The 27,889-nt window shown below is 39.0% G+C and overlaps 1 protein-coding gene across 1 annotated transcript; it reads left to right on the forward strand.

Moving 5' to 3' along the window:
- LOC103360438 (lysophosphatidylcholine acyltransferase 1) lies at positions 1–27,046 on the forward strand. The gene is made up of 14 exons (XM_008286187.1): positions 1–442; positions 7,083–7,222; positions 9,020–9,234; positions 14,887–14,999; positions 15,349–15,409; positions 16,122–16,180; positions 18,788–18,822; positions 19,330–19,384; positions 19,718–19,800; positions 20,497–20,622; positions 21,266–21,419; positions 21,886–21,984; positions 22,449–22,590; positions 22,776–27,046. The coding sequence occupies exons 1-14, from the start codon at positions 320–322 to the stop codon at positions 23,006–23,008; spliced, it is 1,638 nt and encodes a 545-aa protein (XP_008284409.1). The 5' UTR covers positions 1–319; the 3' UTR covers positions 23,009–27,046.
- The last annotated feature ends 843 nt before the right edge of the window (positions 27,047–27,889 follow it).

Raw genomic sequence — 27,889 nt, forward strand, 5'->3', positions numbered from 1 at the left:
CTCCGTTAGCTCCGTTAGCTAGCGGACTGCTCCGGTTGGGGAAGACGGTGTGGAGGAAGGTGTCCTGCGCACTGTAGGCGGACAGATATCGGCGACTTGAGATATCCCCGGCTAATCCTTGAGCTAACTATTATCCCTCCATGCTGTCCAGGAGAGGAAGATAACGCTAATAGCCCCGCACTGCCACCTCAATTAGCCAAGACTGAGAAGGGGGAAACTGCGTCTTGCGTGAAGAGCTTTTTCCTTTTACAGGCGGAATCAGTTTTTTTTTTTCTTGTTGTTGAACATATTAAAGCCTCGACCAGCGTGACTTGTAAGAATGAGGTTGCCCAGTAACAGACAGTGTGCGATGGAGGGAGACGGGAAGAAGATGGACCAAGCTCCTCCGGTCAGAAACCCTTTTGTGCACGTCTTGAAATTCAGCCCTCTGGAGAAGGCAAAGGTATGTTTGTGGGGGGAATTATTGAACTTGCTCTTGTACGGATACGCCAACATGCTGCTTTAGTTGTTTCTGTTCACTTTGGTGCTATACAGCGGCTCTGCTGTCACCAACATTGAACTCCCTGATTGCATGCAGTCAGCTGAGCTAGTGTTAGCTAGCCGGCTAACCTTAGCTACATACATGTTGCTTTCTCTCTGCTGTTCTGTTAGCTCAAGCGTCGCTCTATTGCTCCTGTAAAGGGACGGGAGGCTTTAGAATATACATTTTCAATTAGCTGCAGCAGCGTGTGTTTAAAGTATAACGTGTTCAAGCCGCCTGCCTCATTCAGCAATCCGCTAACAAGCCTCAGAAATGAAATACAGTTATTTGAGCATGGCCGCCTGTCCAGGAGGGGCCTAGCTTGTTGCTCCTTAACCGTTACCATGGCTATTAGAAACGAGAATTTTTTTTTTTCCCGGGAGTAGCATTAACCAAGATTTCATGTTGAGTTTATTCAATTGCACATGCCATTGGTTCTAAACAGGGTGCCGTTTTTTTAAGCTTGCCTGGCATCCCTCTGTCTTTGTTGGTTATCACGGTGCTACCACTCAACCAACACGTGTGGATGTGAAAGCTGCAGAAGACTGATGGGAAATTGACTTTTTTTTTTTTATCCTCCCCAATCTGCATCTGAAATGTCTTTTCCCCCAGTCCTCAAAGTTGGCACATGATTAAAGTTCTCATTTTTTTCCAGCTCAAAGTAGATATGCATCCCAGCTATCCGTCTAATCAGATTTAGAGCTTTCAGGCTTCTGTGCAAAAGGTGTTAATTGCAGGCTACTTCAAGCTTGCAGGTTTTCTACTTTCAGTTTCATTGCTCAAAACTATGGAAGGGTGTCATTGGGATGCAGCTTGCACAGGCATGGCTCAGATGCAGCGTTAATATAAAATGTGATTTTATATTAAACCGGTGTGACAGGTAGGATTGTGTCTTTTCTGCAAGTATTGCAACATGTTGCACTACACACAGGTGATGGAAACCTTCACTACTCACCATGTATACCTTTGAGTACTGGATTATCTTGTTCTTTAAAACTGGGACTGCCTATTAATTTAGTGGCACATGTGGGCCCTTTGTAGTTCACCTCATATGATCTCTCAAAATAGCTTCAATAGTCGGAGAACTGTGGGTGTGTGTGTGTTCGTTTTCAGCCATGAGTTTGCATTAATCAGGACATTGAGTGAATGCATCCTAATGTTTGAGAGCCATAGTTGAACATACAGATGCATTCTAAGTATCGGTGGACTCTCATCATACACAGCTTTATGATAAATACAGTAATAAATAAATAAATTTAAAGATAAATGAATACACAGCTCAGCTTGCACATTTCTTGTGTATTAATTGAGAGTAGTACACAGAGCATGCGGTATAATATGAGTGAATCGTGTGGACTGGGACACAGCTGTGAGGTATTTCAAGTCACAAAGTTCAGCCTAGTGAGAAACCCACAGTTTTATGAATGGTGCTGCTCTGCCGTAGCAGGTGTGGAAGAGTATCTTATTACACGTAAGAATAGTTACCAGGGAGGTTAACCTCTTTCCTCTTGGCTCGTTTCACAGATACTGAAAGGATAAGTTAGAATGTCAGGTGGATGTGAGTGAACAGAATATTTCTGGGTTTTTTTTCGCGCGTAGTGTGATTAATTCAAGGAAGCTGTTAATGTAGTAGCAAACTCTGCTTATTTAATTAAACCAGTCACTAAATCCAAGTTTTTTATACTGCTTTCTGATTGCATGTGTGCATTAAAGTTTTTCCTGTGAATTTAGCTGTCAAGCCATTTGAAACACTTAAAAGGAAAAAAAAAAAAAAGTAGAAATAACAAATAGGAGAGGTTGGGTACTTGAAACTGGTTTCTTACATACATGAAATTTCCAAGCCAAAGTGGGTCAAGAATTTTCTATTTCTGTTGTCACTGAGGTCAAATGTTTTTACCACGTTGCTCTGATCTGGCTTTCACATCCACAGCAGCATGAGGAAGACACAACCTGAACATAAAAACCAAAGACTAGAGACAAAAAAAAAAGTGATAGTTCTGTCTACCGGCTGACTGCTCAACAAACTAATGAAACAACAGAATTTGTTTTAGGTGTAATGTCGCAGTCACTGTAATGAAACCCGTGTATGGAAATATTTGTTTCTGTTGCATTGGTTTGCCACTAATGGACAAGATGGTGTCAAAATTGTATTTTGATAAGAAATGTAATTGTGTCTGGCTATAATTTATTTGTGAAACCATCTAAATCCCCCCACTCAGAGGGGTAACAGATTGAAAGAGGAGCAGATGAGGTTTTTCTGGATTATCTCAGGCCATGTTTGGTGTTAGACAATTGAGCTGTTGCTTATAAGTACAGGCTGAAGACATGCACTGCCAATACACTGTAGCAAAATTTTAAAAATATGTTTGTATCGAGTCAGGTACATGTTCTTCATTGTGCACAATTCTCCATAGTAGACCATACAATCGAAATAACAAGATTTCATGTGCTTCCTATAAATCTTGGCTCAACTGCGAAGGCTTGCAGCTACTCATTAGTAGGCTGTAACATAATTCAGTAGCCTGACACTTCAATCCCGCTCATGCAGCTTTTTTACCTTGATGAGCTAGCTAATTGATTGCAGCGTTGATTGGCAGATTCCTAATATGGCAACGTATCGCAGTGTTTTTTGTTCCAGATTTAGGTGCTTCTGCCTACATTGCAGACCTAAAATAGCTTCAGTTGGGTGTCAGAGGGCAGGCTGCTAATGTTAGTTAGCAGCTCAGCTTTGACAAGTCTAATCTGCATTTCTGTGCGATGTATCGATAAATCTAACAAAGAGCCAAATCTGTTTTGATGTTGCCAAAGCAGCATTGAATCAATCAGCTTATTCCCACAGTATATAGATCAGTGTTTCTGTGTGTTGGCATCAAAAGTGATGCATCTGAAGTTTTCCTCACAAGAGATGCCATACATATTCATCAGACAGCGTTTGAAGGTGCCATTTGGTCAGGTTAAGACCCCGGGTTGAAATGGTTCAATAGCTCCCAAGTATAGTGTCAATAGCCAGTGTAAATTACGGCCATTGAACCCTAAGGGTGTGGTTAAAGTGAAGCCTTTAGGGTCGCCACTATAAACTTGTCTGGCCCATTTTGATTTTCCTTCACTTCTGCAGTTGATGATCTTGTAGCTACTAGCTTGTAGCTTAGCTTAGTAACCTTGTAGAATTGGAGGGTACGGCAGAGAGACTCCTGTACAGCCTCTAATGATGAACAGATGCAAAAACTACAGCACAGCCTCAGGGCAAGGTTCTTTTTCAAAGAAATACCATTAATACATGTTTGTTTTTTCAACATTAAAAATACAGTATGTATAGGATACAGTGGAAAACGTGAGTAGAAACTCACTGGAGCATTTTAAGAGATGGACTTGGGACAAAGAACAAAAACAGAAATATGTTATGCTTGATTGGAAGCACAATGTATGGAGTCTGGAAAACCTTTTGGCTTTTACTCAGTAGGGATTTTAGCATTTTATCCAACGAGAAACCAGTATTAAAATTTGGATATTCTTGCTTACTGCGCTGAGAATTATGCAGAACAAAAACTTAGACATGTAGATTAAGAAGTCAGTCTTGATTTGCGTCCTAATTTGTGTCCACGGTTGGTAGCTACAATTGTAAAAAAGAGAGATAGTTAAGTTATTGTCCAGGAAGAATACATTAGTAAGAAATATTATATACTGTATACATGACAAGATACAAGATATTAAATGCTGATAAAATATGTATTAGTATTTACACAATAAATAGCTGTAGTCTTTTGCACAACCTGTTTGACAAAAGCTACTTGAAACAAATCCAGAAGGTCCCGATTTGGAACTACAAGTTGTTTCTTTAATGTATTTACATGACAGGAACACAGCTTTTACTGGGTGATTCTCAGCAGTGACTATCAGCACCAAGAGTCGGTTGCACAGGTTTGCATAAACAGTAATCACGCTTTAAATTTCAGTCTCTTATCTGAACAAAATGCTCATTTTGTAGAGCTCTGATAAGCCTTTCAAACTCATAGATGTATTACTATTGTATTTTATTATTTGAAATAACATACCCACACTAACCCAGACCTTTTTTTTTTAAACCCTATTTTTAGTTATAGTTGAGTAACTGACATTGATTAATAAGTAAATCAGTTTAATATTATTGATTCCCTCTTTTTAAGTGGCTGGATGAACAGTTTAGCTTCTTCCCTGTTAGTGTACTTGCACAATTTCAGTGTGAGATGTGAAGTACATATAAAATCAAGACGGTGTACAGGTGCTTTGGGGAATTTCCTATTTGTCTATATGCTAGTCAAAGCAACTTTATTAAAGAAAGAAGCTTCTCACCATCCTTAAAAGCCCAAAAGAAAGACATTGTTCAGGCTTGTAAGTGTGAAACATAAACAGTTTAAAATCTGCAAACTCAGACACACTTACCAATAAAACAAGTTCCAGTTCAAAAGTTCACAGCTTTCTCTTTTAGGAAAGATTTAGTTGAGAAAGGTCAATGAAACCTGAAAACCCACATTATTTTGTGACAGAGTTCAGTTTTGTGTCATTAAAAAAAAAAAACACTGCATACACCTACAGATATGTTCACACAGTTAAAGAAGACCTGACCAACTACGTGGTGGGTTACCGGTTGTGGAAAGCAGTTGCTAATAAATTCTTCTTGGTTTGACAGTGCATTCAGAGTTGAATGTACCTGAAGTCTAGTTTGTGGTTGGTGTGAAACTGCCATTGTTGCTGATTTATATTCACATACGAATGGCTTTCTCTGTCGGCGTTGAGGAAGCAGATCAGTAACTTGCGGCTCGCGACTGACTGTAACTGCCAGTTTGCTTTCTGTTAAGCATATCTCTGCTAGCTACACTTCTAATGTTGAGTTCTACTGTATTCAACTCGCCTGTGGTTTTGATGCCAAGTAGATTTAACTCAATTTACATTATTTACAGTGTTGTTACAAAAGAGGCCCTACATTAGCAGCCATAGAGTAATTCCCAAGTTGCATCTGTCCACATATATGTTAAGATTCCCCTTTGACTTTGGAGACTGTGATGAGCCTGCTGCATTAATTTAAAGTTGATGTTCAGTACAATGGCCCAATTCACTCCAACTAAAGCTAAATAACCTGCTCACTTTTGTAGCATTGCCTTTTAACTCTGAGTGGCATCCATGCCTTTTAATGCTTTGAATCTGAATGAATATTTTAACAACTGCATTATATGGAGGGTCTAAAATATTCCTGGCATGCCCCCTTTTACTTTAGCAGAAAAAAATATATACTGGTTCGAAAAAAAAACAAAACATCTTTTGTCCTTGTAGAACTGTCACATTTGTGTAAGAAGAGAGCAATGTGTGGTGGGAATGCATAATTATTCCATGTATCCTATGAGAATCTTGGGAAAATAAACCGTTTGGGGGCGTATGCAAGGAAAAAAAGAAACTGGGGTGGAGTGTCAGTGATTAATCAACTAATGTGGCATTTTGTTTAGCTCCCTAAACTCATGCCAAAGACTTGTTATTGCTCAGAGCAGCGTTATGTTTGGGGGAAAGAAAAAAAGAACAAGTGAAAAATGTGTTGCTTTTAAACTGACTGCCATACAAAAGACTCCAAAATTAGTTCTGTCTAGTTGCTTGTCAGTATTTTAAATTGCCTTATTTAAAGTGACTATAGTGTTAGACAAGTACTTTCCCCTGATAAGATAATCCAGAAAGACCTCAGTGGTTGCTATCAAGACAAATATTGAGACAAGATAAGGCCTGCTATCAGGGAGCGATAAGTCAACAGTCACCCCTGGATCCATGCAGAGAGGTGTCAGGTTTATCAGAGCCGTGAAGAATGAAGAAGTTATCATACGTGTAACTTTAGAGACGTTGTGCACTTGAACTCTTTTATATTGTCTTGTACTGAAGTCTTCCTGCGGGATTGTTTGGGTTTTGTATTGCTGAAACTGCTGTTGGCAAATGTGTTCAGAGACCATGCTGCAGACATTCTAGCCTTTATACAAAAGCTCCGTTTTGTGACATGCTGGAAGTTTATATTGCATACATTGTTCTCTTTTTTTTTCTTCACACCAATTGCTAATAGTTCCTTGCTATTCACAGGATCAAATCATCATTGTTTTCTGATGTTTTCCTGTTTTTGTGCTTTGTGTTGAAAATGTAATAAAATCAGTTTTTGACAAAAAAGTGCCAAGCCCAGTTTCTACAGAGTAAACATTTGGTACATTTAAACATTTCTGACTTCAAAGATTTAACAATGCAATGCATTTACAGAGAAGCAAGTTTAGTTAGTCAGTGACAGCTGTAATGCATCATTTGCTCATAAATCTAATAAAGATAAACAGATTAAGAAACAACACAGCTTCAAGACGCGTGTTCTGTTGTACTCGGGGTGTTATCATGATCACAAAAGTGTGTTTGTGGTCAGCCACAACTAATACATTGTGGAGGAAATGCTGCATAACCTTAAGTCACACTCAGACCAACTATACCAAGATGACTGATAAAAACACACACTGAGTTTCATGTGGTTCTTTAACTTTGTTCTTTTTGTCTTTTCTTCAATCTCTTACAGATTGCATTAATGACAGTCACACTATTCCCCATCCGTCTACTCATAGCTGCATTCATGATGCTGCTGGCCTGGCCTTTTGCCTTCCTTGCCTCAGTAGGGCGCTCCGAGACCACCGTCGAACCCCAGTGCCTCTGGAGAAGGTGGGTGCCTTGTACCGCTGTATCACACTCAGTAATATGAAGACATTCTTCTTAGAGAGGCTCATGTTTGAACTTGACATGCTGCAGTGGGTGAATGATGTGGACAATTACTCATACAATCAGCAAAACTGCCTACAGGATGACTAGAAAATCAGATTCCTCAAAATGCAACTTCAGTGCCAGTTTCCAAACAGCAACACTATGATCGTGGGATTTTCTTTTTAACTTTATCATTGTGACAAGCTGTTTCCAGTAACTGTCTGTTGTCTTCTGCAAGTGGCTGTATCACTGCAATTGTGACAAAGGAACTGAAATTGCTAACATGTCACATTTACAGGAGGCTTGGAAGATGTTTTTGTTGTTTATGCCTTAATACTTTCCCAAAGCTTGAAGCGGGAATGCGCTATATGCCAACATTAAATTATGTCACACATGTAAGTAGCCTACAGTGCTGTCTCATACCAGTTACTTTGACAAGTCTTCCTACAGTTAAACATAAAACAATTAACAGCATAAAATGACCAGATCAGCAATTGTCTTGACCTTGAGATAATTCTTATGTTGGCAGTTTTTCTTTTCTTTTCTTTTCTTTTCAGTTGTCCTTTTCCATTAGGAAAGGCATATTTGAAACTTAAACAGATTATGGTTTCCAAATAGTCAACGCCCAGGGCAATAAAAACAAACAGGCCAATGGGATGGACTCACTCCCATGGTCAAGAATATATCATGTTCAGGTGAAGGTCGTTATTGTGGGAGTTCAGATGAACAAGACAGAAAAAATAGGCGTTGCAATCTTTGCCAGCTTGACTCCTTGCTTGTTACGCCAGCTGACTATATCATCACTCACCTCCGGCGGTGTTTCTTCTGGTGGAGTGTTTCTTTGTCAATGTGATAGAAAAAGATTTAAGTTTTTCTTTTGATGGTAAGGTCATACTTAGAAACTTCTAAAGCAGAAATAGTTCTCTTTGTCTTAAACATTTGTCTCAAAAGTCTGCTCTCTAGTTTAAAAAAAAAAAAGGAGAGAGACTTAAAATACAAGCTGAAAGGTTGATGAACATCAAGGTGAAAAATGTCAGATTTTTTTTTTCCAGGAGACTGAGGTGTATACAAGGCTTTCACTTGAAACACGGGAGGAGCTTGGTAAGAGAATACTAAAAAGAAATAAATGGATGATTTTGAGTAAAGGTCGGATAGGATAGGAAAGAAAAGAGACAAGAAAAGGCAGAAAAAGACAAAGTGACTAGCAACCAAGCTGTTAATATGAACCAGAATAGTTCAAGTTACCTATTTTCTGTGTCTAGTTGATGCAACCCACACAGAGTTCATTTCAGTTGCAGTGCTACCTGTTAATTTTAATGTTGTCATATTCAATAGAGGGACTGTTGATCCAATATTTTGTTTCTTGATGCTTCTGCTCAGAGTTAGAAAAATTCCAATCCTTTCCAGTCTCTTCATTAGAGAGAGGCCAGTCATGTTTTTGAATGAAGTTGTGAGATAAAACAGGACCTTCCCACAGGCTAGGCAAGGCGGGGTGAGACAGATTGGTCACACACACAGAGCCTTACAGGGTGTTGGTGTTATTTCATGGTGATACTTACCCTGTTTAGTTTTTACTGTAACTTATGACATTACCCTGCCTAACCTTAATCTTGCGTGTCCTTTGTGATTTTTGTCATTGGACATATGCGTCTATACATCAGTCATGTTGTCCAGTGTTGTGGATGTTGAGGATTAATGATAGCAAAGTATGCAGTGTTTTGAGAAGTGCCCCTGACATATGCATATTGTTGTTTCCAGACTGGTGGACATAATTCTGAGAATCATCATGCGGGTCATGTGGTTTGCGGGAGGTTTCCATTGGATGACTGTGAAGGGGCAAAGGGCATTGCCTGCAGAAGCACCCATCCTCACCCTGGCACCCCACTCTTCTTACTTCGATGCCATCCCAGTCACGATGACAATGTCCTCAATTGTCATGAAGGCTGAGAGCAAGGATCTACCTCTCTGGGGCAGTAAGTAAAAACCATATTAAACTGTCATTGTTAAGATCTGGGATCGAAACCGTAAATGCGTGATCTAAGGTATCCTATCTGAAAATAAAGGAAATCTTTCTTTATGTCAGCGTCCTGAATCTATATGCTTAGGCACAGTTGTTACTCAAGTTTTAGCCACATGTGGGGGAAAGTTTCTTTAATTTTGCAGAAAACAGGGGAACATCCTATCTGGTTTGCAGAATTTTTATTGGTTTTTTTGTGTGTGTGTGTGAATTGAAGTTAAATACAGCTTGGCTAATGTTCACAGCAAAGGTATACCAGGAAACAGCAATACACTTGCCTTGCTGTAGTGGAATCAAGAAATGTGTGGTGTGTCAGAAAGGTTCCAGGTTCCAGGACTGGTGTCACAAAAGATATATTTCAAACCCAAACTATGAGTTTTCCCCTTCAGATGATCAACCAGCACGTCTATAAAGAGGTCCTGCAGCTTTTCCTTCGTTCAGTGCGTGAGAAGAAGCGAGAGTTGTGGCAGGACAAGTCGTGGCTGCTTCACCATGACAACACACCTGCTCACAATGCCCTGAGCATCCCACAGTTCCTGGCTGAGAAGAACATCACCGTGCTGGAGCAACCTCCCTACTCACCCCACCTGGCTCCGTGGGATTTTTTCCTCTTCCCCAAGCTCAAGGGGTTCATCAAGGGGACCCATTTTGAAGATGTGGACGACATCAAGATGGCTGTGATGACGGAGCTGCGGAGGATCCTGGAAGAATCCTTCCAGGAGTGCATGGCGGCGTGGCAGAGAAGGCTGGGGAAGTGTGTGAGACTCCAGGGGGATTACTTCGAAGGGGAAAACTTGTAGTTTGGATTTGAAATATATCTTTTGTAACACCAGTCCTGGAACTTTCCTGACACACCTCGTATATGAATTTTTAGTGTGTAGTGTTGTTTCACTATACTTACGACATTTTTAGTCTCACAAAAGTCATACACGACTTGAGGAGACCAAGACAGTCTGGTATTTCAAAGGTACATCAGTTGCTTTGCAAACTCTGCATGTTTTCTCTCTTTTCAATGTACTTTTTTTTTTAAGTAAAAATTCAAAGGGATGCTTTTTTTTTTTTTTTAAAACAGTATTTTTACTGTGCAGTTATTTTGAGTTTTACTGAAGAACCAAGTGAGTAATTGTTCTACTGCCAGTACCTACATTTAGTCAAAAAGGGTGTAAAGGTAGAGTTTGCCTGTAGCCCCTAAATAAGTATACTTGTCCCTGCTCTTAGCACTCTGAAACTGTTACGGTACAGATGATGCTCTGACCATTTCAGATTGAATTTAATAACACACCCATAGCTAAAAAAAAAAAAAAAGAAATCTGCTGGCTAAAGATTACTTTTAAGCATGAACCCCATTCGTATAATTTTGTTAACTCCGTGTGTGGGCTCCAGGCTGCTAACACTGGGGGCTATAAGAGATGAACTACGAGCTCGGCAGTCGAAAACTGCACTTTTCTCCGAAAATGCGTCCAAGATGAATTAGAAACGGAGTTGGTGAGATAAAATGTGCACGATGACGGTCATGTAGAAGTGATAGATAGAAAATCTATTTTCTTAATTTCTCTGGTTCCAAGAGCAGAGCTGATAACGTCAGATCTTCTCAATACTCTGGTTTTTAATAATTTAAGCCCTGGGTTTATTACCCAATCCTAATAATGCCTGAGGACATCTTTGCCTCAGGAAAAGGCTGCTTGTTATGGACCTAGTAGAAACTAAAGATTACAGGTTAGTCTATCAGCCACATTTGCCAATAAAAATCGTAAATTTGACAACTTTCCCATCAGCCTAATTTTTAAACCTATATAAGAAATTGTTAAATATATAGTAAGGTGGACATCAAGAAGACTGAAAATCTACTTTAATCTTCCGATCTCTGTGTTTTTCGTTTGAACTTGAATGTCTGACTCACTTCCTTCCAGCTTTATAAGAAATCAGGAGACTTCTGACGTACACCTCCCTCAATACCCCTTTAGCTATTGTTTTAATTTTATTCACTGCCAGCAAGGGATCTCACCATGCAGGAGGGACATTCAGTTAGCTGTCTGGAGTTCTTTGTCTATGGACAACCTAAAACCCCATGCAGAGGTCAGGTAGGTCTTGCTCTGTTGCAGTCAATACTCACACTAGTGGTACAGCAGATCCTATTAACTAGCTTGCAAGTTCATTCACCTCTCTAATTGCCACTTTAGGCATTGATTCGTATGTCCTTGACAGCAGGGTATAGAGCGAAGGTCTGTGTTATTTTAGCCTTACTTTCTCCTCCTCCTGCTCTGCCTACTAAGTCAGTAATTAGCCGCATTGTTACCTCCAGGCTCAAGGAATCAGGGCCAAGTTAAAGCAGCCTTACTTGTTGTATTGCAGGATTGAAATTTAGATATTTGAGCATGTCTGTAAGTAGCAAATTGTCAGTGTCAAAGCTGAGATTGTGTTTTTTGGTATGAATAATAAAGTATAAATAGCAAATGTTTCTCATAATTTCAGGATTAATTTTATTGTATAATATTATTCTGCTTCCTCTCTGTATTGGGCTGCCCTAAAATGTTTAGAAAAAATAAAATTAAAAAAAAGGCCCACTACTGTGATATTAAACTTGTGAAGCCTTATTGGTCTTGGCTCACCCTAACCCCAGGCACCAATGCATGGCCAAGCAAGTGGAATCCAGAATAGGCATTAAGACCTGATCAGCCACAGTGACGTGTGCAGAGCGTCTCTCAGGGTACGAGCTAGAGCCCTAATCCCTTCCTGTCAGCAGACAGCTCACAGTTGGAGTCAATTCTTCTTCTCGTGGCCTCATCCTCCTCTTTTGTTCATCTCATGTTCACCTCGTTCTCTAAAACTTTTTTCTTTCTGACTCTCTGTCTCATTGTTTTGGACACGATTTTTCCTGTGTGTTAATAAAGATGGCATGCACAAGAAAGTGCTTTTGCCATCTACAAAGCTCCTAAAATAATCTTTAACCCACGCTTTGTCTAGTCACAGTTCCCTTTTCATGTGTGCTATGCTTAACAGTTACCAAATAGTAGCGACATTATGTACCAACTTTGTTTCCATTGCATTGCTCTCAGTTCGGTTGCTGCATGACATTGTCTTGATGTGACACAATCAAGAAACAAATGGCTACACTATGGGAAGTTAAATTGACGGTTGTGGTTCCACTGTAGTGAGAAACTTTTTTGTCAGGTTGTTGTATTGTTTGTACGTCAAATGTGCACAAATCCTCAGTCAAAATATTCAAAAAGACATTTATTGCAATGAGCTGCGCTACCACTGTATTAACGTCTATCGGTTGAAACTCTTTCCACATGACTCTCCTTACACATGATTGTAAAACAAGTACATGGTACAGTCATGTCATTACGATATGCTCAGTACAGCTACATTTAGATACAGAAAAAGCTAAGCTACCATTCACCATGGGTGCAAATGCTGTCAGCAGTGAGGCCCAGGTTCAATTCCAGGATGGCCAGGATGTTGCTTCATGTCAAAAACAATCTTGCTAAAAAAAAAGAAAAAAAGCTTCTCACAATGTTGTTGAATTGATTTAGTTGATTTAGTGTGTTGGTGCTTCAGCTTTTTTTGTAGTGACACCATGTAAAGATTTTGATTTCAGTCTCAAATGCAGATTAACTAATCAACAACTTATAGCCAACAGATCTGGACTCCACTTGTATCTTACAATCTACATTTTGCTCTGTCATTTGGAAATACTTGAATCACCACACTAGCCTTCAAAACCCTGACTGGATAGTGTGTGTTGTATCTGAACTACCTTATTCCTAGCTTGTGATCAGACAGGGAAGCCAGACTTTCTTGTATTTGCGGTCAGCATGTGAGAATCATCTGACTCATGCAGGCAGCATCAAGGAACACACTGTTTGACACACAGCCATGTGTTAGAACAGAAGAAACTGTTGAGATGACCTTGTTCTATATATGATTACAGATGTACCTAGCCCTGGTACTAAATGAGCCCCGAAGGATCGATAAGCTCAGATGTAAACGGTACTTTAGAAAGCAAGAAAATTGTTGTGTTGCAAATTCTGTCTCATCACCATAAAACGTGTTTCTGATGTGTATGTGTCTATGATGCACTTCTGCTTTCCAAATCCTAAATCCTGTCTGTCAGAGGCTGTAGCTTCGACGGACACAACTCCTGGTTTGTGGGGCAGCTCTGTCACTCACCTGCAGCTCTGTGAAGCACAAAAAAGTGACGAATGTCCAAAAGTATGAGTTAGTTCTCTACAGTTGTTGCAAAAAACGTTAGTTCCCTCAAAAGTAACAAGTTGTTTCAGTTTCGGAGCAGAAACATGTTCAATCTGTTGAAACATTCAGTAAAAGTTCATCACGTACTGACGAAGAAACGCACTGCTGAGCTCCTAGTTCGTCCCTCACTAACCACCTACGTTGTGTTTGCTCGCAGCCCGAACACAGAGTTAACTTAACTATATAAACATGGGTTAATGATTAAAAGTAAGTATTGTTTGTTTAGCTGTCTGTGGTTATGAATTCACTCTGAAATTCACAGCTTCATCTGATCTGTCAATCAGAATATCAGTTTCTCTTTCAGAGCAGCAGGATTTAGTGATTTTAGGGCTGCAGACAAACTGTCTTACTTTATTTTTTCTCTAACTGAATGATGGTATCAGTGGAAGAAGAAGTACTTCAACTGTTTTCTTCACTAAACTATTGCATTCGTTTCATACTCGGAAGTGAAAAGGGAAAGAGGTTTCATCTGCAAAATGTGCTGACGTTTACCTGATATCTGTTCAAGGTGGAGCTTTTAATTCTGATATGATGCTGGACAGTTTAATGAAACACAATGCATAATGTTTTATTTTGTAAGTAAAACCTGTGACACAATGCTTTGATCATGCCACCAACTCAACATTAATGTCTACATGGATTTGAATTTAATTACAGTACGTATGAGAAAATTAATTCATCTTTATTCTTTTCTTACTTTGTTTTTTTTGTTTTTTTAAAAACGAAAACAAACAAAAACAACCCAATAAGAATGCCGTTAAAGTAGCTGACAGATAAGCAGCATCGGTAAAAGTAGTAGCACCGCTGAAATCTTAAAAATACCATCCTTACACATGATCAGGTCTGGTTTGCTGCTTTTCATAGTCATTGTGTTAAAAATAAAACTGATGGTTTGCAAGAAACATATCACAATCTTGTGAACTTTTTATACGCCCTTTACATTTTTCATAATGTGTTGATTTCCTCTTTTTAAATTGAACCTGATCAATACACATGGCTGTATTCTGTTTGGCATTTAGTTTCTGTTGTTTATTCAGATTGCAGGGTTTTAAACATACAGTTATGAGTCTTTCAGTACAGCTGCATTCTTCCACTATTCACCACTGTGCCACTTTGCTAGAGTGATTTGGCATTAAGTACTTTGTTTAAGGACTCTATTAGAGCGGTGGTTGATTTAAAGAGGTGTTTTGATCGTTCCCTGGTCAAGTCTTTCCTAGCCTGTGAAGTGCTGCTGAATTTGTGATTGCTTTACAATCATGATACTTTCTGCAGTGACGCAAATATTTATTGTGAGGCACCTGTTTGTGTATTCATTTTATATTTTCTCCATTCTCTCTTTGCCTTTTCCTTCTAGCTTTGATTAAGTTCATCAGGCCAGTGTTTGTATCACGATCAGACCAGAACTCCAGAAAGAAGACTGTGGAGGAGATCAAACGCAGAGCCCATTCTGGAGGGGAGTGGCCTCAGGTTAGTAGTTGGAACAAAAGAGTTATGTTGCAGCTATAATGCATGCAAAACAGCACCTGATTTGTAACATAAACCAACATCATTTGAATTTTTGTACCAGACATTTGCCTAACAAAGTGAACAAATTGATCAGTAAACATCTTCAGTGAACTTTGATGTACTGCAAAGTTGTTCTGAAAAAAAATCTCTCTCTAGTAAGTCTCATGGCATCAGTTGTTTTCACCATTACTTCCAGTTTCTGTTTTCAAAACGAACACACAACAAACGTATTAACCTCTAAAACCGAGCCTTGCAGTAAAAAAACAAAATGCTGAGCTACTGATGACTCATTTCCTTTTCTTACCTACAGATCATGATTTTTCCAGAGGGAACATGCACCAATAGATCCTGCCTAATCACCTTTAAGCCAGGTAGCTCCACTTCTATTGTTTTTCTCAGCTTTCTTCTCTTTTTTTACTTTTCAAGTTGTGTCAGCTGTTTACTTATTGCATTCAGTGATATAGACGAGGTACAAATTAAAGAAAAAACAACATAAAGTCTTCAGCACTCTGCTGAAGGGAAACAGCGCCATTGTCCCAAAAGATAGTCCTTCATTTGTTTTTTTTTTGATAAAGGCAGGGAAAATTCAAAAATTTGGGTCAATACAGCAACTGCTGGCGAGAGCAGTAGTGGTCCTGCATGAAATACATGCACATGTATCCAAGCGGACTCAAAGTGGACTAGAAAGTAAAGCACTAATTAAAACAGCTACATGTCTGCGGTGCCTGCAGTTGTCTGTGTGCACGTCCACAACACTTAACAGAGCCTTCAGATCCTGACATGCTAGGGGTCAAGGCTGAGGACTTTCCTTTAATTTGTCACCCGTCTGTATGTTATAGCAAATAATTTATTTTGACTTTGTCATTTGAATGAAATTACACATTTAATAAATGTGTAATGTGTGAGTTTTGAATTATGATGTGAAGTCAAAGTGCAGCTTAAGTGCAGGTGTTTTTTTGTTGTTGTTGTTTTTAATATGCTACTACTAATCTAATTCAAGTGTTGCTTTTTCCAGCCCAGTGAATTATTTACACAGATAAATCACAAATAATTCTTCTGCCTCTTTCTTCTTTGCTCTTGTAGGGGCCTTCATCCCAGCTGTACCAGTGCAGCCTGTGGTTATTCGTTACCCTAACAAACTGGTAAGATTGTGTCTGTTATTTTTATGTTCGTGACTCAAATTGATGGCACAGTTATTTCTAGAATAATCCTCATTCACATTTTTTTTTATTTTAAGCAGTAAAATAATACCTGTTTGACACTGCAGTATCAAACAGAATTGAAAAATCTCTTTTTTTCTTTATTCTCCTGGTTAATTGAGTGTCAAATTAGAAATGGGATTGTTCAAACACCAGTTTCCTGAGAGATTAATTAGTGGCCCAACACCTGCCCACTAATCCCCGTAAACACTCTCCGATACTCACTCCACATTTGTTTTAGAAGGTAGAAGCCTCTGATCTTCCGTCCTTGCCTTATTTTCTGATACCTCATGTTAAACTGCCCTTACTACAGTCTAAACATATCAATGCAAACTAATCAACATGTGAGAGGTGCATGTTACACAGAGTATGAAGTCAAAACTTAGTTGTGGTAGAGACTCAGTTATAGGAAAGGCCCACACTGCTAAAATGTTAACATTCTGTGTTAGTCATGTCATTTTGTGTGAGTCTGTATCTATACTACGCATGTTCTGTAGCCTGCTTGGCTTCTTCCCAGAGTCCATCTCAGTGGGTAGATTAGTATCTGAAAACTGGACACAGCCACATTTCCAAAATCCTCTGGAGGTCTGGAGCAGAAAACCGGATTTCTATTCAGTTAGGATGTGTCTCACATAATTTGACTATCACTGATCAGAGCCTGAGGAACAGGCACGGTTTTCCATATGTGGGAATTTGTACAGTTGAATGTGTTGCTACCTTTGGAAATCAAAATCAGCCTAAGTTAAAAACCTTATCAGGTGCCATGTCGACAGAAATTAAAGTTTGAAATGCAAATATGAACACTTTGTTGATTGGTAGCTCAGCAGTCCACTGATGACATGTGGGTCTAGAGTCTGTTTAAAGACTTTATAATCTAATCAAGTATTTAACATATGTAGATGCAACAATCTGTCGGGCATATAAGGCTTGTGGCCACCACAGGGACTTTGAGTGTCTTTGTTTATTGATCAAATCTTTTACTAGTCTTTGTTTAATTTATAATTCAACTTCACTTCACACCGTGCTTTGGACTAACTGGGCAGTAGTTATATAAAGCTGTGATAACTATGTAAATCTGCCCTCTCAACTAAGCTCATGTCTGCCTTACATTATGTCTGGGATGACAGACTAATGATTTAGCAGACACCTAATGGAAGGCCAAAGAGGCGGATTTAGTAAAAAGAGTTTAAGTGTGGCTGTAAGAAGAACCCAGTCAAGCATGCAGAGCTACCTTCTGATTGCCTGACCGCAATCTGGCTAATCATGATATGATTCAGAAGGCGAATCCAAAGCATTGCTCAGGCTTATTATTAATGAGGCTGTAGATAACCACCTTTAATAGAGGACAGTGTCAGAAGAAATCCAGCAAGACGTCTTCTACTGAGGGAGACAGAGTTCAGATATTCAGTTTGACTTCAGTTGCAGAAATCAGATATGTAGCTACAAAGCTTTGCTGCTGCTGTGCCAGTCTTGATAGTGTGGTGAATGTGTTGAAATCAGACGGGTCACTTTGTTGAGTGTTAAAGTATGAAACAGAAGTCCAATTGTTTACATGCACTTTATTCAACTTGTAAATACATTAATTCAATGTATTCTTTCAGCAGTACACCCCAGGACTGTATCGCATTCTGAACACTCAGCTTGCGTTTGTTCCCACGGCTACTGATGATAAAGAATTATTTATTGTGCTCTTCATAAATCAGATGATTTAAAAGCAGAAATGGTGCATGAGGATGACAAAGCTAACAGTCTCTCTTAGAAAATGGTGACCTGCAGCTCCCGTGGACACAGCTGAAGAAAAGAAGGTCTATAACCTTCAAAAGTTGATGGATGCTCCAGAAGTCTTTAGGTTGTGGGAATAAAGAACCACATTAACTGGAAAAACTGAATATTAATCACGAGGCTGACTATTTTGGGCTTTGTAGCTGTCAGTCTGTAAGAAGTTACAATGAGCTATTTACAAAATGGGACAAGAGAAGCCTGAAATATATCGGTCCACACTGAGAAATACTCATGAGTTTGGTAAAAAGATAGATTTCATAAGTTATCTTTATTGTTGTTGTTAATTGTACACACAACAAATGTTACAAGAAATGTGGTTTTAATGCTTTTTTTTTTAACGACCTTTCATAAGAATTCATATTTGCTCGCAATGTCATGTATGTAACAGTGTTTTCATTTCAGTCTAGTATGTTACATGTTTTGCAGAAATCTGGTGTAAGAAATGTCCATGTTAACATTAACGTTTAAAGAATAAAGTATAAATTGTTCGTTTAAGAAACCGTAAATTAATGAAATGCTTAAAACTTGCCAAACATGTATAAACACTTTTTGTTTGTTTGTTTTGAAAAATCAAATTGAGTGATAGATGGGAACTGATTTCCTGCCTTACCTGGTTTGCACAACAATCAGATCCACAAATAACCTTGTTTAGTGCAAGATGTTGCACTGGAAACCGACAGTTGGTCTAAAAATGCATCCTTGAAACATTTTAATTCACTTTTATATCACTATGTCTCACAATGTTTCTGCTTTTTTGTGTTTTTACAGGATACAATCACATGGACGTGGCAAGGGCCAGGAGCGTAAGTGCACAATTCATATGTAGTATTTAGAATTGATACATAATGTGCCTGAAATGAAAATACGTTAGATGGAAGTCTAACAATAAATCAATAAATGAGCTTGACATAGGCTTAGATACAAGGAAAATGCCCACAATGATTCTGTCTCACAACCACACATTACTGCTGTGACAGTGTGATTCATTTATTTATTTATTTATTTTATTTATTTTTCCAAATATTGCTTCTTTATTCAACAGTATATCTTTATCAGTTTTTAACAAATAGGAAAAAAATACAGACACGCCGTAGTGATTTATATAGCAGTATCACTATACATACTATATGTATCCATAGGATGCAGAATTTTCTAAATTGAACTTAGCTGTATCTTGTTCTTTACGAGACAGTGGATTTTGTCATCAGTGTGAAGTAATTTGCCTCATTTACTTGAACCCTAATTCAAACTGTGTATGCCTGTATGTATTTATTTGTTTATTTATTTATTGATGTCTTCTTATGATCCAGATTTGAAATCTTGTGGCTGACACTCTGCCAGTTACACAATGAATTTGTCATAGAGGTAAGCGTGAAAGCATCTCTCCATATTGCATGCATTATTATGACTATGGATAACGACCTATATTTCCATGATCACGGTTGTACTGCCAGCATTTCAAATGATCAAATGTGTGATGTGTGAAAGTCACCGTCCTCCTGTTATGTTCTTCCTTTATTGAAGATATTACTCTGTAAGGCCCAGGTTTATCCTAACCATACAGTCTCATGTTTATTTATTTTAATTGTATGCATTTTATAAACGTGAACTAAAAATCTCAAAATTTTTACGAACAAGACAAAAATTCCCTGTGACACCTGTGATTATGCTGACTGAATATTTGCTGTCTCTTCACAGTTCCTTCCTATCTACACACCCTCAGAGGAGGAGAAAAAGAATCCTGCTCTCTTTGCCATCAATGTGAGGCGTGTCATGGCTAAGTAAGTTAAATGTTCCGATCATGTGCTATATTGCAAGTCACTGACTGAGGGTTATTACTTGATATTTCATTTACTGTGGTAAAAATAAAGAAAACGTACGTTACTTCAGTTTTGTCTATCTTAGCAGTTAGAGAGCTCTTAGTTGACTGTTAACTACTTTGTTCACATAGGGACACGGTAGCAAGTCAGTGGAACTCTGGTTTTGCTGTTTACCAGGCAGCTTGTTTTGTTTTTAAAAAGGTTTAACAAGTTATGAAAGTAAATATATGTGGTAAAGTTTTGTCTTCAGCTTCTTTTGCAGTTTCATTGTGAGTTAACCAGATAATATAAAATGTGCTCTTTTGTGATTTTTTAAAATTTCCTCTGTTGTTTCCTTTGTGTGCTTATTAATTGTGTGTAAATGAATGAGAACTGTTATTCCCCAAACCTCGCTCTTATGTGGTGCCTACGTAATACAGGCTATACTTATTACCTGTGTTCTCATACACGCCCACGCTCTCTGCTTCTCTGCTTCACCGCTTCGAGTCTAAGATGAGAAACTCGAGTTCTGCGGATTGACAAAATAACTATGCACATTGTTCTCAACATCAAAGCAGCTGCGTCGGCTACTACGTTGGCTCTATAAGCCTTAAGCAAAGTTTGTATTGATTTGCACGCACCGATGTCCATCATTGTCTCTTCTTGTGTTGTGCTCAGAGCCCTGGGGGTTCCCATCACAGACTATTCATTCGAAGACTGCCAGCTGGCCATGGCAGAAGGCCAGCTGAGACTGCCAGTCGACACCTGTCTGCTGGAGTTTGCCAAGCTCGCCAGGAGACTGGGGTGAGTCACTCAAACTTTCCAATGCATCGCACTCATCAAAGACAACTAAGTAAGGATCACAAAGGTGAGACAGGGCAAAATACTCACCCAGCACAGCCGGCACTCGGCAGGGATTCAGTTTCTGGCAGCGGATCTTGGGTACGGTTGCCCGTTCCAGCAAACGCAACCGGTCGTGTTCACGTATCAGAAGGCAGGGTCGCTGCAATCGTGACTCACACTGGTTGGTCAGGTGCCTGCTTAGGATGGGCTCTGGAAGTAGTGTGATCTTCCCAGTGAAACTCCTTTCTGGCAGGTGAGAGGAAGCAACTGGCAGCACCATGTGTGTGAGAGGAGGGGCAGTCGTCTCCTCCCTCCCAGAGTTGGCAGCGACCTCTGATAGTGGAAAGAGAGTGAACATGGAGAATGATGGGAAACTGACAGAGTGAAAAATAATGTCAATGGATTACACAAAAGATAGCACTTATAATACAATTTAAAGTTTACGAAATCATCATAGCAGTTCAGATAGCAGCCTTGCACAGTCTGAAAAATTAAAGAATCAGTCTTTGCTCTCTTGTTATTGCTTTATCATGGGGTTGATCTATGTCCTTATTCGCATGTGATGTTATGAATTAACAAAGCTTTCTTTCCTTTGCTGTCTCAGGCTAAAACCCCAGAACACAGAGAAGGTTTTGCAGGAGTTTGGGAACAGAGCCAGGAAGCTTGAAGGACAGAAGCTGGGCTTGGAGGACTTTGCTCACTTCCTTGATGTGCCAGTTTCAGATATGCTGCGAGACATGTTTGCTCTTTTTGATGAGGTAAAAAAACTGCAGACGTTCCCCTCACAGCCACGACTGCTCTGCAGTTTTGTGCACTGGCAACCGCTACCTCCTCCTTTGTGCGTCTTATGTTTCATGTTGACTCTCCCACTACATTATTGTATGCACTGCAAATATAGAACTGCAATACAACAATACAGTTAAACACACAACTAGATGTGATATATATGTAACAAGCAATATTTGCCGTAGTTTAGGGCACGGTAAAAGCAGGGAGGACTTTTGTTAAACTGGGTTGTGTACCAGAGGCTGTGTTGAAACTAATCGCAGCACCTTGCTTTTCAATGCGGGGATGTAATATTATCCAAACAAGCAATAAAGATTTTATTGCTGCAATGTGTTTGTGACCTAAACAACAATCACCCGTAGGTACTTCTGTGAAATGTAGTAGTCGTGCTCACATGCTCCTGTCCTCATCTTCGGTTGTTTTCTCTTGTTTTTCCAGCACGAAGATAACAGCATGGATATTAGAGAATATGTGATAGCCTTATCTGTTGTATGCAGACCTGCCAAAACTCTGGAAACAATGAAATTGGCCTTCAAGGTATGTTCTGTTTCTGTCTTATCTTACCAGCAGGCAGAATAGAGTTTTCTGTGCTTGCTTAGGATCAGCGTGACATTTACTGCATTTAAAATGCCACATACTGTAGGTCGTCTCAGTCTAAGGAGAGTAATGAAATGGGTCTCTTTCCATCAGCATACTTATTACGTTTATAATATATTTCCATGCACACATCCGGCATTCAGAATATTAGATGAATTGTGCAGTCAGGGCCTTATCATTGCAATCGATCTTTTTTTTTTTTTTTTTTTGTGAATGCATGAAATTCAAACGGCTTTAATATGAGTCATTATATGTTTTTGAGTTGAACAAGTTCTGTTACCTTAGGGCTCCTGAACCTCCTGACCATCGGCTCCTAATCTGAAAAGCCTGTCAGAGTGGCGTGCACTAAAGCAAAACGACGAGAGAGATGATATCTGCGTTGTTTTTCATGTTATCTTCTGCAGATGTTTGAGGCAGAGGAGGATGGTGCCATCACAGAAAGGGAGTTGGCAGTTGCACTGAAGACGGCTTTAGGAGTGACTCACCTCAGCGTGTCACGTCTATTTACGGCCATCGACGCTGAAGACACAGGGAAGATCACGTTTGGTAAGAGACCCAGTAGAAGAGACATAAATAGTTCTAATTTGAAGTTTGGGTTTTGAACTTTGTTTGCTTATCAAAGTGGAAGACTTCCTTTCTGGCTTTTCCCACTAGCCAGACTGGCCAGTTCATTTTAAAGTGCAGCCTCTGTTTAATGTTGCTTTTGTCTCCCTCCTGTGGTCTTTTCACAGACAAGTTCAGACGCTTTGTGGAGCAGCACCCGGACTTTGCTGAGGACTACCTGTACACAGAAAACGCAGGCCTCCACAGCGGTCCCTGCCACAGTCACCAAACACAGCCCGGCCTGTCTCCTCTGGACCCGCAAGGCACTGCCACCAGCAAAACGGCTAACGGTATCTGTCCCGACTTCAGCCCCAGCGACCCCGACGGCACAATAGACGGACTCCTTAAGAAACACAACTGAAAAGGTTTAACTGTAGTAGGAGAAAGCAAACCCCCTCTCCTGGTGAGAGGGCGTAAGAGGCAGAGCGTAGTCAGTTACTCAGTCGTAACTTGTTTGAGTATGAAGGGACTACATTTCAGTAACCACAGCTACAAAAGTGAAGACGTTTACCTGACCCTTTTTTTATTAGTATTGTGTCCATGAAATTCCTGAAGTTATTTTCAGCCTGTTAACAGTTTATTTTGTTATAAATCCTTTTTTTTTTTTTTCATAGCAAGAATCGTCAAAATGCCAAACAGTGGCTGTTTCAGATACAATGCTTGAATACTTGAAGGGCAAGCACTTATTAGGATTTCTGGGGCAAATGTTTTTTTTTATTTTTTTATTTTTTTTTCCTTCCAATATAGTGCTGTGCATGTTTTTAACACAAGGGAAGCAAGACAAAACAAGCCCTGGACAGTGAAGTGAACTAACTGTTGGTGAAATCAGTGTTCGGTTCTCTTTTATTTGTAACTTTAAATCATTTCCTCTCTTTAATGGTAGCTGCCTTTTGAACTGAAAGTGCAGAATGCATGGGCTCATGTTATTTTGAGCAGAGCTGAGGATTATTTATGTAAAGGAAGGCCTGAGGGTACCAGTGACGACTGTGTTGCTACATAGAGCATTTAGCTCCAGTAGCTACATTTGAGGTTAACTCAGGCCTCTGGAAGTTGATGGTCATAACTGCTATGAGCCTGTTGTGTGGGTGTGTGTGTGTGCGGGTGTGCGTGCGTGCGTGTGTGTGTATATATACGACAATATATTTGATTTAGCTCAGGGTTCAGTGACAAAAATGAAAAATTTAACTCGTATGATGTCATCATTTTTGACGCTCAATGGGTTGTGTGCATGTAAACTCTTTTTCTTACATCAGTACTCTTCTGTCCAGTCTTACCTCATCGACTTTATTTCTCTCCCTTTTTTTTCTTCCCCCCGAATTACACAACGTGGACCAAAAATGCATCAGATGATTTAATGTCACCTCTCATGTTTGTATTGTCCTTTTTGAGTCAGTGGTGTGATGGCTTTAAGGGAAGAAAAATCACAGTATGCGACCACTGAAAGCACATTGAGTTAGGGAGCTTTGTTAGGTACTTTAAAGGCAAGGTCATACTACTTCCCTTTCTGCATTACACTGTTAAAAACTTCTTAATCATTCCTACTTCCCCCTTTCACAGCATCTTATTCGTCAGTCCGAGGATACGTTCAAGGATACGATTGGCCCCATAGTCACCTGTAAAGTTGTCCTTCATGCTGTTACTGATCTGCATGAAGGAAATGTGTGATGTTTTTATGTACCGAGGCATGTTTTAAATGGATCCAAGCACCTTTGCATCTAATCGCATTTGAGGGACCAGTCTACAATTGAAAAATACCCACCTACATGTATCTGATTTTGGAGATTTTTTATTTATTTTTTATTTTTTAAATGGTGATCTGATTGACACAAACATATTTGTCACTGAATGTGGTTTGATTTTAAGTTTTCAAGACACTGACATGCAGCCTGTGGTCATAATATTCAGAGGTGGGATTGCCCTGTGCTTTGATTTTAATGAAAATTTAAAAAAGTTTATATCTGAAAGTTGGCAAAAAGTGGAGGTGCTCAGTAGTGAGTAGTGGGCTTTAAATGATTGGCTTTAGGATACGGTTACGTTAATATTGGAAAGAAAGTTTGACATGTTGTAATATGTCCAAATTCTTTTTTTTTTTTTTTTGTCTGATTTTAATTCAAGAAACCTCATTTGAAGTTACAATCACTTTTCGATGTGTTGACAGAAACGTTCCTGTGCACTTCTGGTACTAACACAGTGATGCTCCTTTCAATCATTTGCCAGCAATCGATTGGCTGTTCGCTCTCCGGAAACACGCACATAACAACGTAAATCTTACAAAAATGAAATGTTATCGTGTTGCTCAAAAATCTACCGTGCTTTACATCATGTCATTTGAAGGAGAACTAATAGTTAAAGGGAATAACGGCACACATTAGACATTCAGTTTTTGTTTACTGATATCACACAAGGTTTTACAACTTGACTTTTTTTTTTTTTTTTTTTTTGCTATAAATGGATCCCATTCCCACCCTATTCATGACCATGCATACTGTACATGTATCTCCATTACGGCTTTCAGTGAAGCAATATTTCACATCTCTTAAGCCTTCTCAAGATGTATGCTTTTGAAGAGTTCTGATATGTATTTTGAATATTCCAAATGCAGGACATTTTGTGAATTTTTGATATACGTATATGAATGATTTTTATTTTCACTGCCATGACAAAGATCTGTGATCTTCTCTCCTCTGCAGATTGTATTGATGGTGAAAAATGAGCCACATTTTTTTCCTTTTGTATAATACTGCAGTTGTTTTGTGCTGTATTCCTCCTACACAGTGTAAAGTTTTATTGTTATATTATTACTATTATCGCTGAGTTGACTGCTTAGAAACAAAATGCAGATTTCATATGGAAACCAATAGCCTTGAATCTATATAGTTTTTATGCTAAAAAGAAAAAAAAGAGAATGTATAGACAATCTTGTCACAATCAGAAGCTACTCAAAGCGCTGATCTCCAGTGGACATTTTCCTAAGAAATCATAGGTTTCAAATCTATGCTTTTTACCGTCTTTGAACCTTTTCTTTTTCAATTTTCTTTTATTTTTTTAAAGGTGTGCAGGTTGAACTAAGCAAAGTGTGAGTGCGTGTTAAAGTGCGCCGGGCCCTGAGGTGAGGCTGCCACCACATGACGGGCCCGATCACACAACCACTCCAGACAGCACACACACATACACAAACTAACATTTTATATGTTACATCAAAACCTTTTAGTATTGTCCCCTTACGACTTTGTCCTTTAAAAAATGTATGTATTTGTGCTTGCACTTTAGATTGTTTTGATCATTCTTTTATCTTTTTTTTTATATATATATATATAATTTTAAGGAAACTTCACTTTGCTCTAAAGAATGTTACGTTTGTATGTTACAGTATTGTAGCTCAATTTCCAACAAGAATGGGTTTTTTTTTAGTTCATATATATATATACTACAATAATTGGAGCACAGAGGAAATTGGGGCTCACAACCCTCACCCCACATTTTGGTTCTAAAACACTTTTTAGACCTACTTTTCTGCTTTGTCTCAGGATTGTGGAAATTTTGTAGCTTGAAAATGAATTTGTAAACTTACAGGACTTCGGCGTAAAGATTTGAATGACTTCAACCTGTTTGCACCATGAAATGGATTAAATGTACTCCTTAGTGACGTGATCCGAGTATACATTTGAATCTGTATGTTTGAGGGAAACCATGTTGTTTTTGTACATAGATTGGGATTCTGATTGTTACAACTGAAACACAAATGTATTTTAAGACTTGACGTGGAATGAGATGTATTGAGCCACTGTAACCCCCTCATGCAGTTTTGTGTTAAGCAGACAAATTCATTAGACGGTCTAAAGGATGACGTAATACTTCATCAGCAAGTCAAATATATACTTATATATACATAGATATATATATCTATATCTATATATATATTCAGTATTTACATTCAGAACAATTCTGCATTGGGGCTGTATGCAAATACTGGGTCCTTTTTTTTCACACTTGTTACATTTACCTTTTACTTCAGATACCTCACTCGAGGCGAATCTCATTTTTTCTACTTGGTATCAACCTGAAAAAATGTAAACCTGCAAGAGAAACTTGTATTTATGCTACTGCTGCCTGCTTGCCACAGTTTGTCCAGCAGTGAGCCTAAGACGAAAGACTTGTGTACTCTGACAGAGCGATATTGTCTTTCCGATGGCTCACCGTGCGCGGACCAAGAAACTGAACTGTTATTTCTGTAGCTTTACTCCTGTCTTTTTCTATACTGAACAGGTTTTATTTTATTAATGCATTTTGATGATGAAGAGTCATTACTGCAAGCTACTTTGAATTTGTTCAGGACTGCTATGATATAACTTGTTAATGTGACTCTTGGATGGAATTAAACAAGAAACATTAACACACAGCTGCGTCACTGTCACCATTGTAGTTGGAGTAGTTGTGTTTGACTGAATGATGGATGCATAGAAGTAGATTATAAGTGAGAATGTGGTCGAAGGAGTTGGTGTAGCAGTTCATGTACTGACTGATAGTCTGCCAAATGACTAAAAATCCATATCATACATTAATCACAGATACCGCAGTGATTTTTATAAACTAAGGGGTTCGTCAGTTTTGAGCTCCAAAGCTAAATGTCTGAAGAAATGAGGAGTTGCGACATCAATTTGGGCAGTTCACAGCCTCACTGAATCCTCCATATGCCGACAGTAAACAAATTCCTGTCCTCAGCTGCTGGATTATTGCATCAGTGTCTCCCTCTTGAGGTCACGTAGAGAACATGCAGTCCCTCTGAGGTCACCTCGGAGCACCGAGCATCACATCAGCTTTATTATGTGTACTACACAAAGGGACAGCTGGACTACACACTATACACTTTAAATGGAGTGTCAGTAATACATGATGTGGCTCTTTCTTTAGTTCATTATTATCAAAGCATGTTTTTATGACGCTGATGGAGTGATTTGCACTGACACAGTAGTTTGTGGTAACTTTCACTGAAGCTGTATTGAAAGACATCTGAGTGACTTCACTGCACGGTTCTCCAGATGTTCACCACTTCAGCCCAGACTGAAATAGCTCAACAGCTTTCGGTGGGTTTGTCATGAAACTTTGTACAAACATGCCCAAGAGGATGAATTGGAAGAGTTAATTTGCAAAAAAACAGATAACTCCATTTTCACAAACCTTCAGAAAACCCACTTCTCCATCTTCTACCTTTGACAATATAAGTTATCTCTATTTTTGTCAT

The sequence above is a fragment of the Stegastes partitus genome, unplaced genomic scaffold (assembly GCF_000690725.1).
Source record: "Stegastes partitus isolate 25-593 unplaced genomic scaffold, Stegastes_partitus-1.0.2 Scaffold440, whole genome shotgun sequence".
In the NCBI taxonomy this organism is placed as follows: domain Eukaryota; kingdom Metazoa; phylum Chordata; class Actinopteri; family Pomacentridae; genus Stegastes; species Stegastes partitus.

Excerpts from the sequence above, each read along its gene's own strand:
- LOC103360438 (XM_008286187.1), top strand. The coding sequence starts at position 320 with ATGAGGTTGCCCAGTAACAGACAGTGTGCGATGGAGGGAGACGGGAAG. Across the intron at positions 443-7,082 it reads GCCCTCTGGAGAAGGCAAAG|ATTGCATTAATGACAGTCAC; the intron begins GTATGTTTGTGG and ends AATCTCTTACAG. Across the intron at positions 9,235-14,886 it reads GGATCTACCTCTCTGGGGCA|CTTTGATTAAGTTCATCAGG; the intron begins GTAAGTAAAAAC and ends TTTTCCTTCTAG.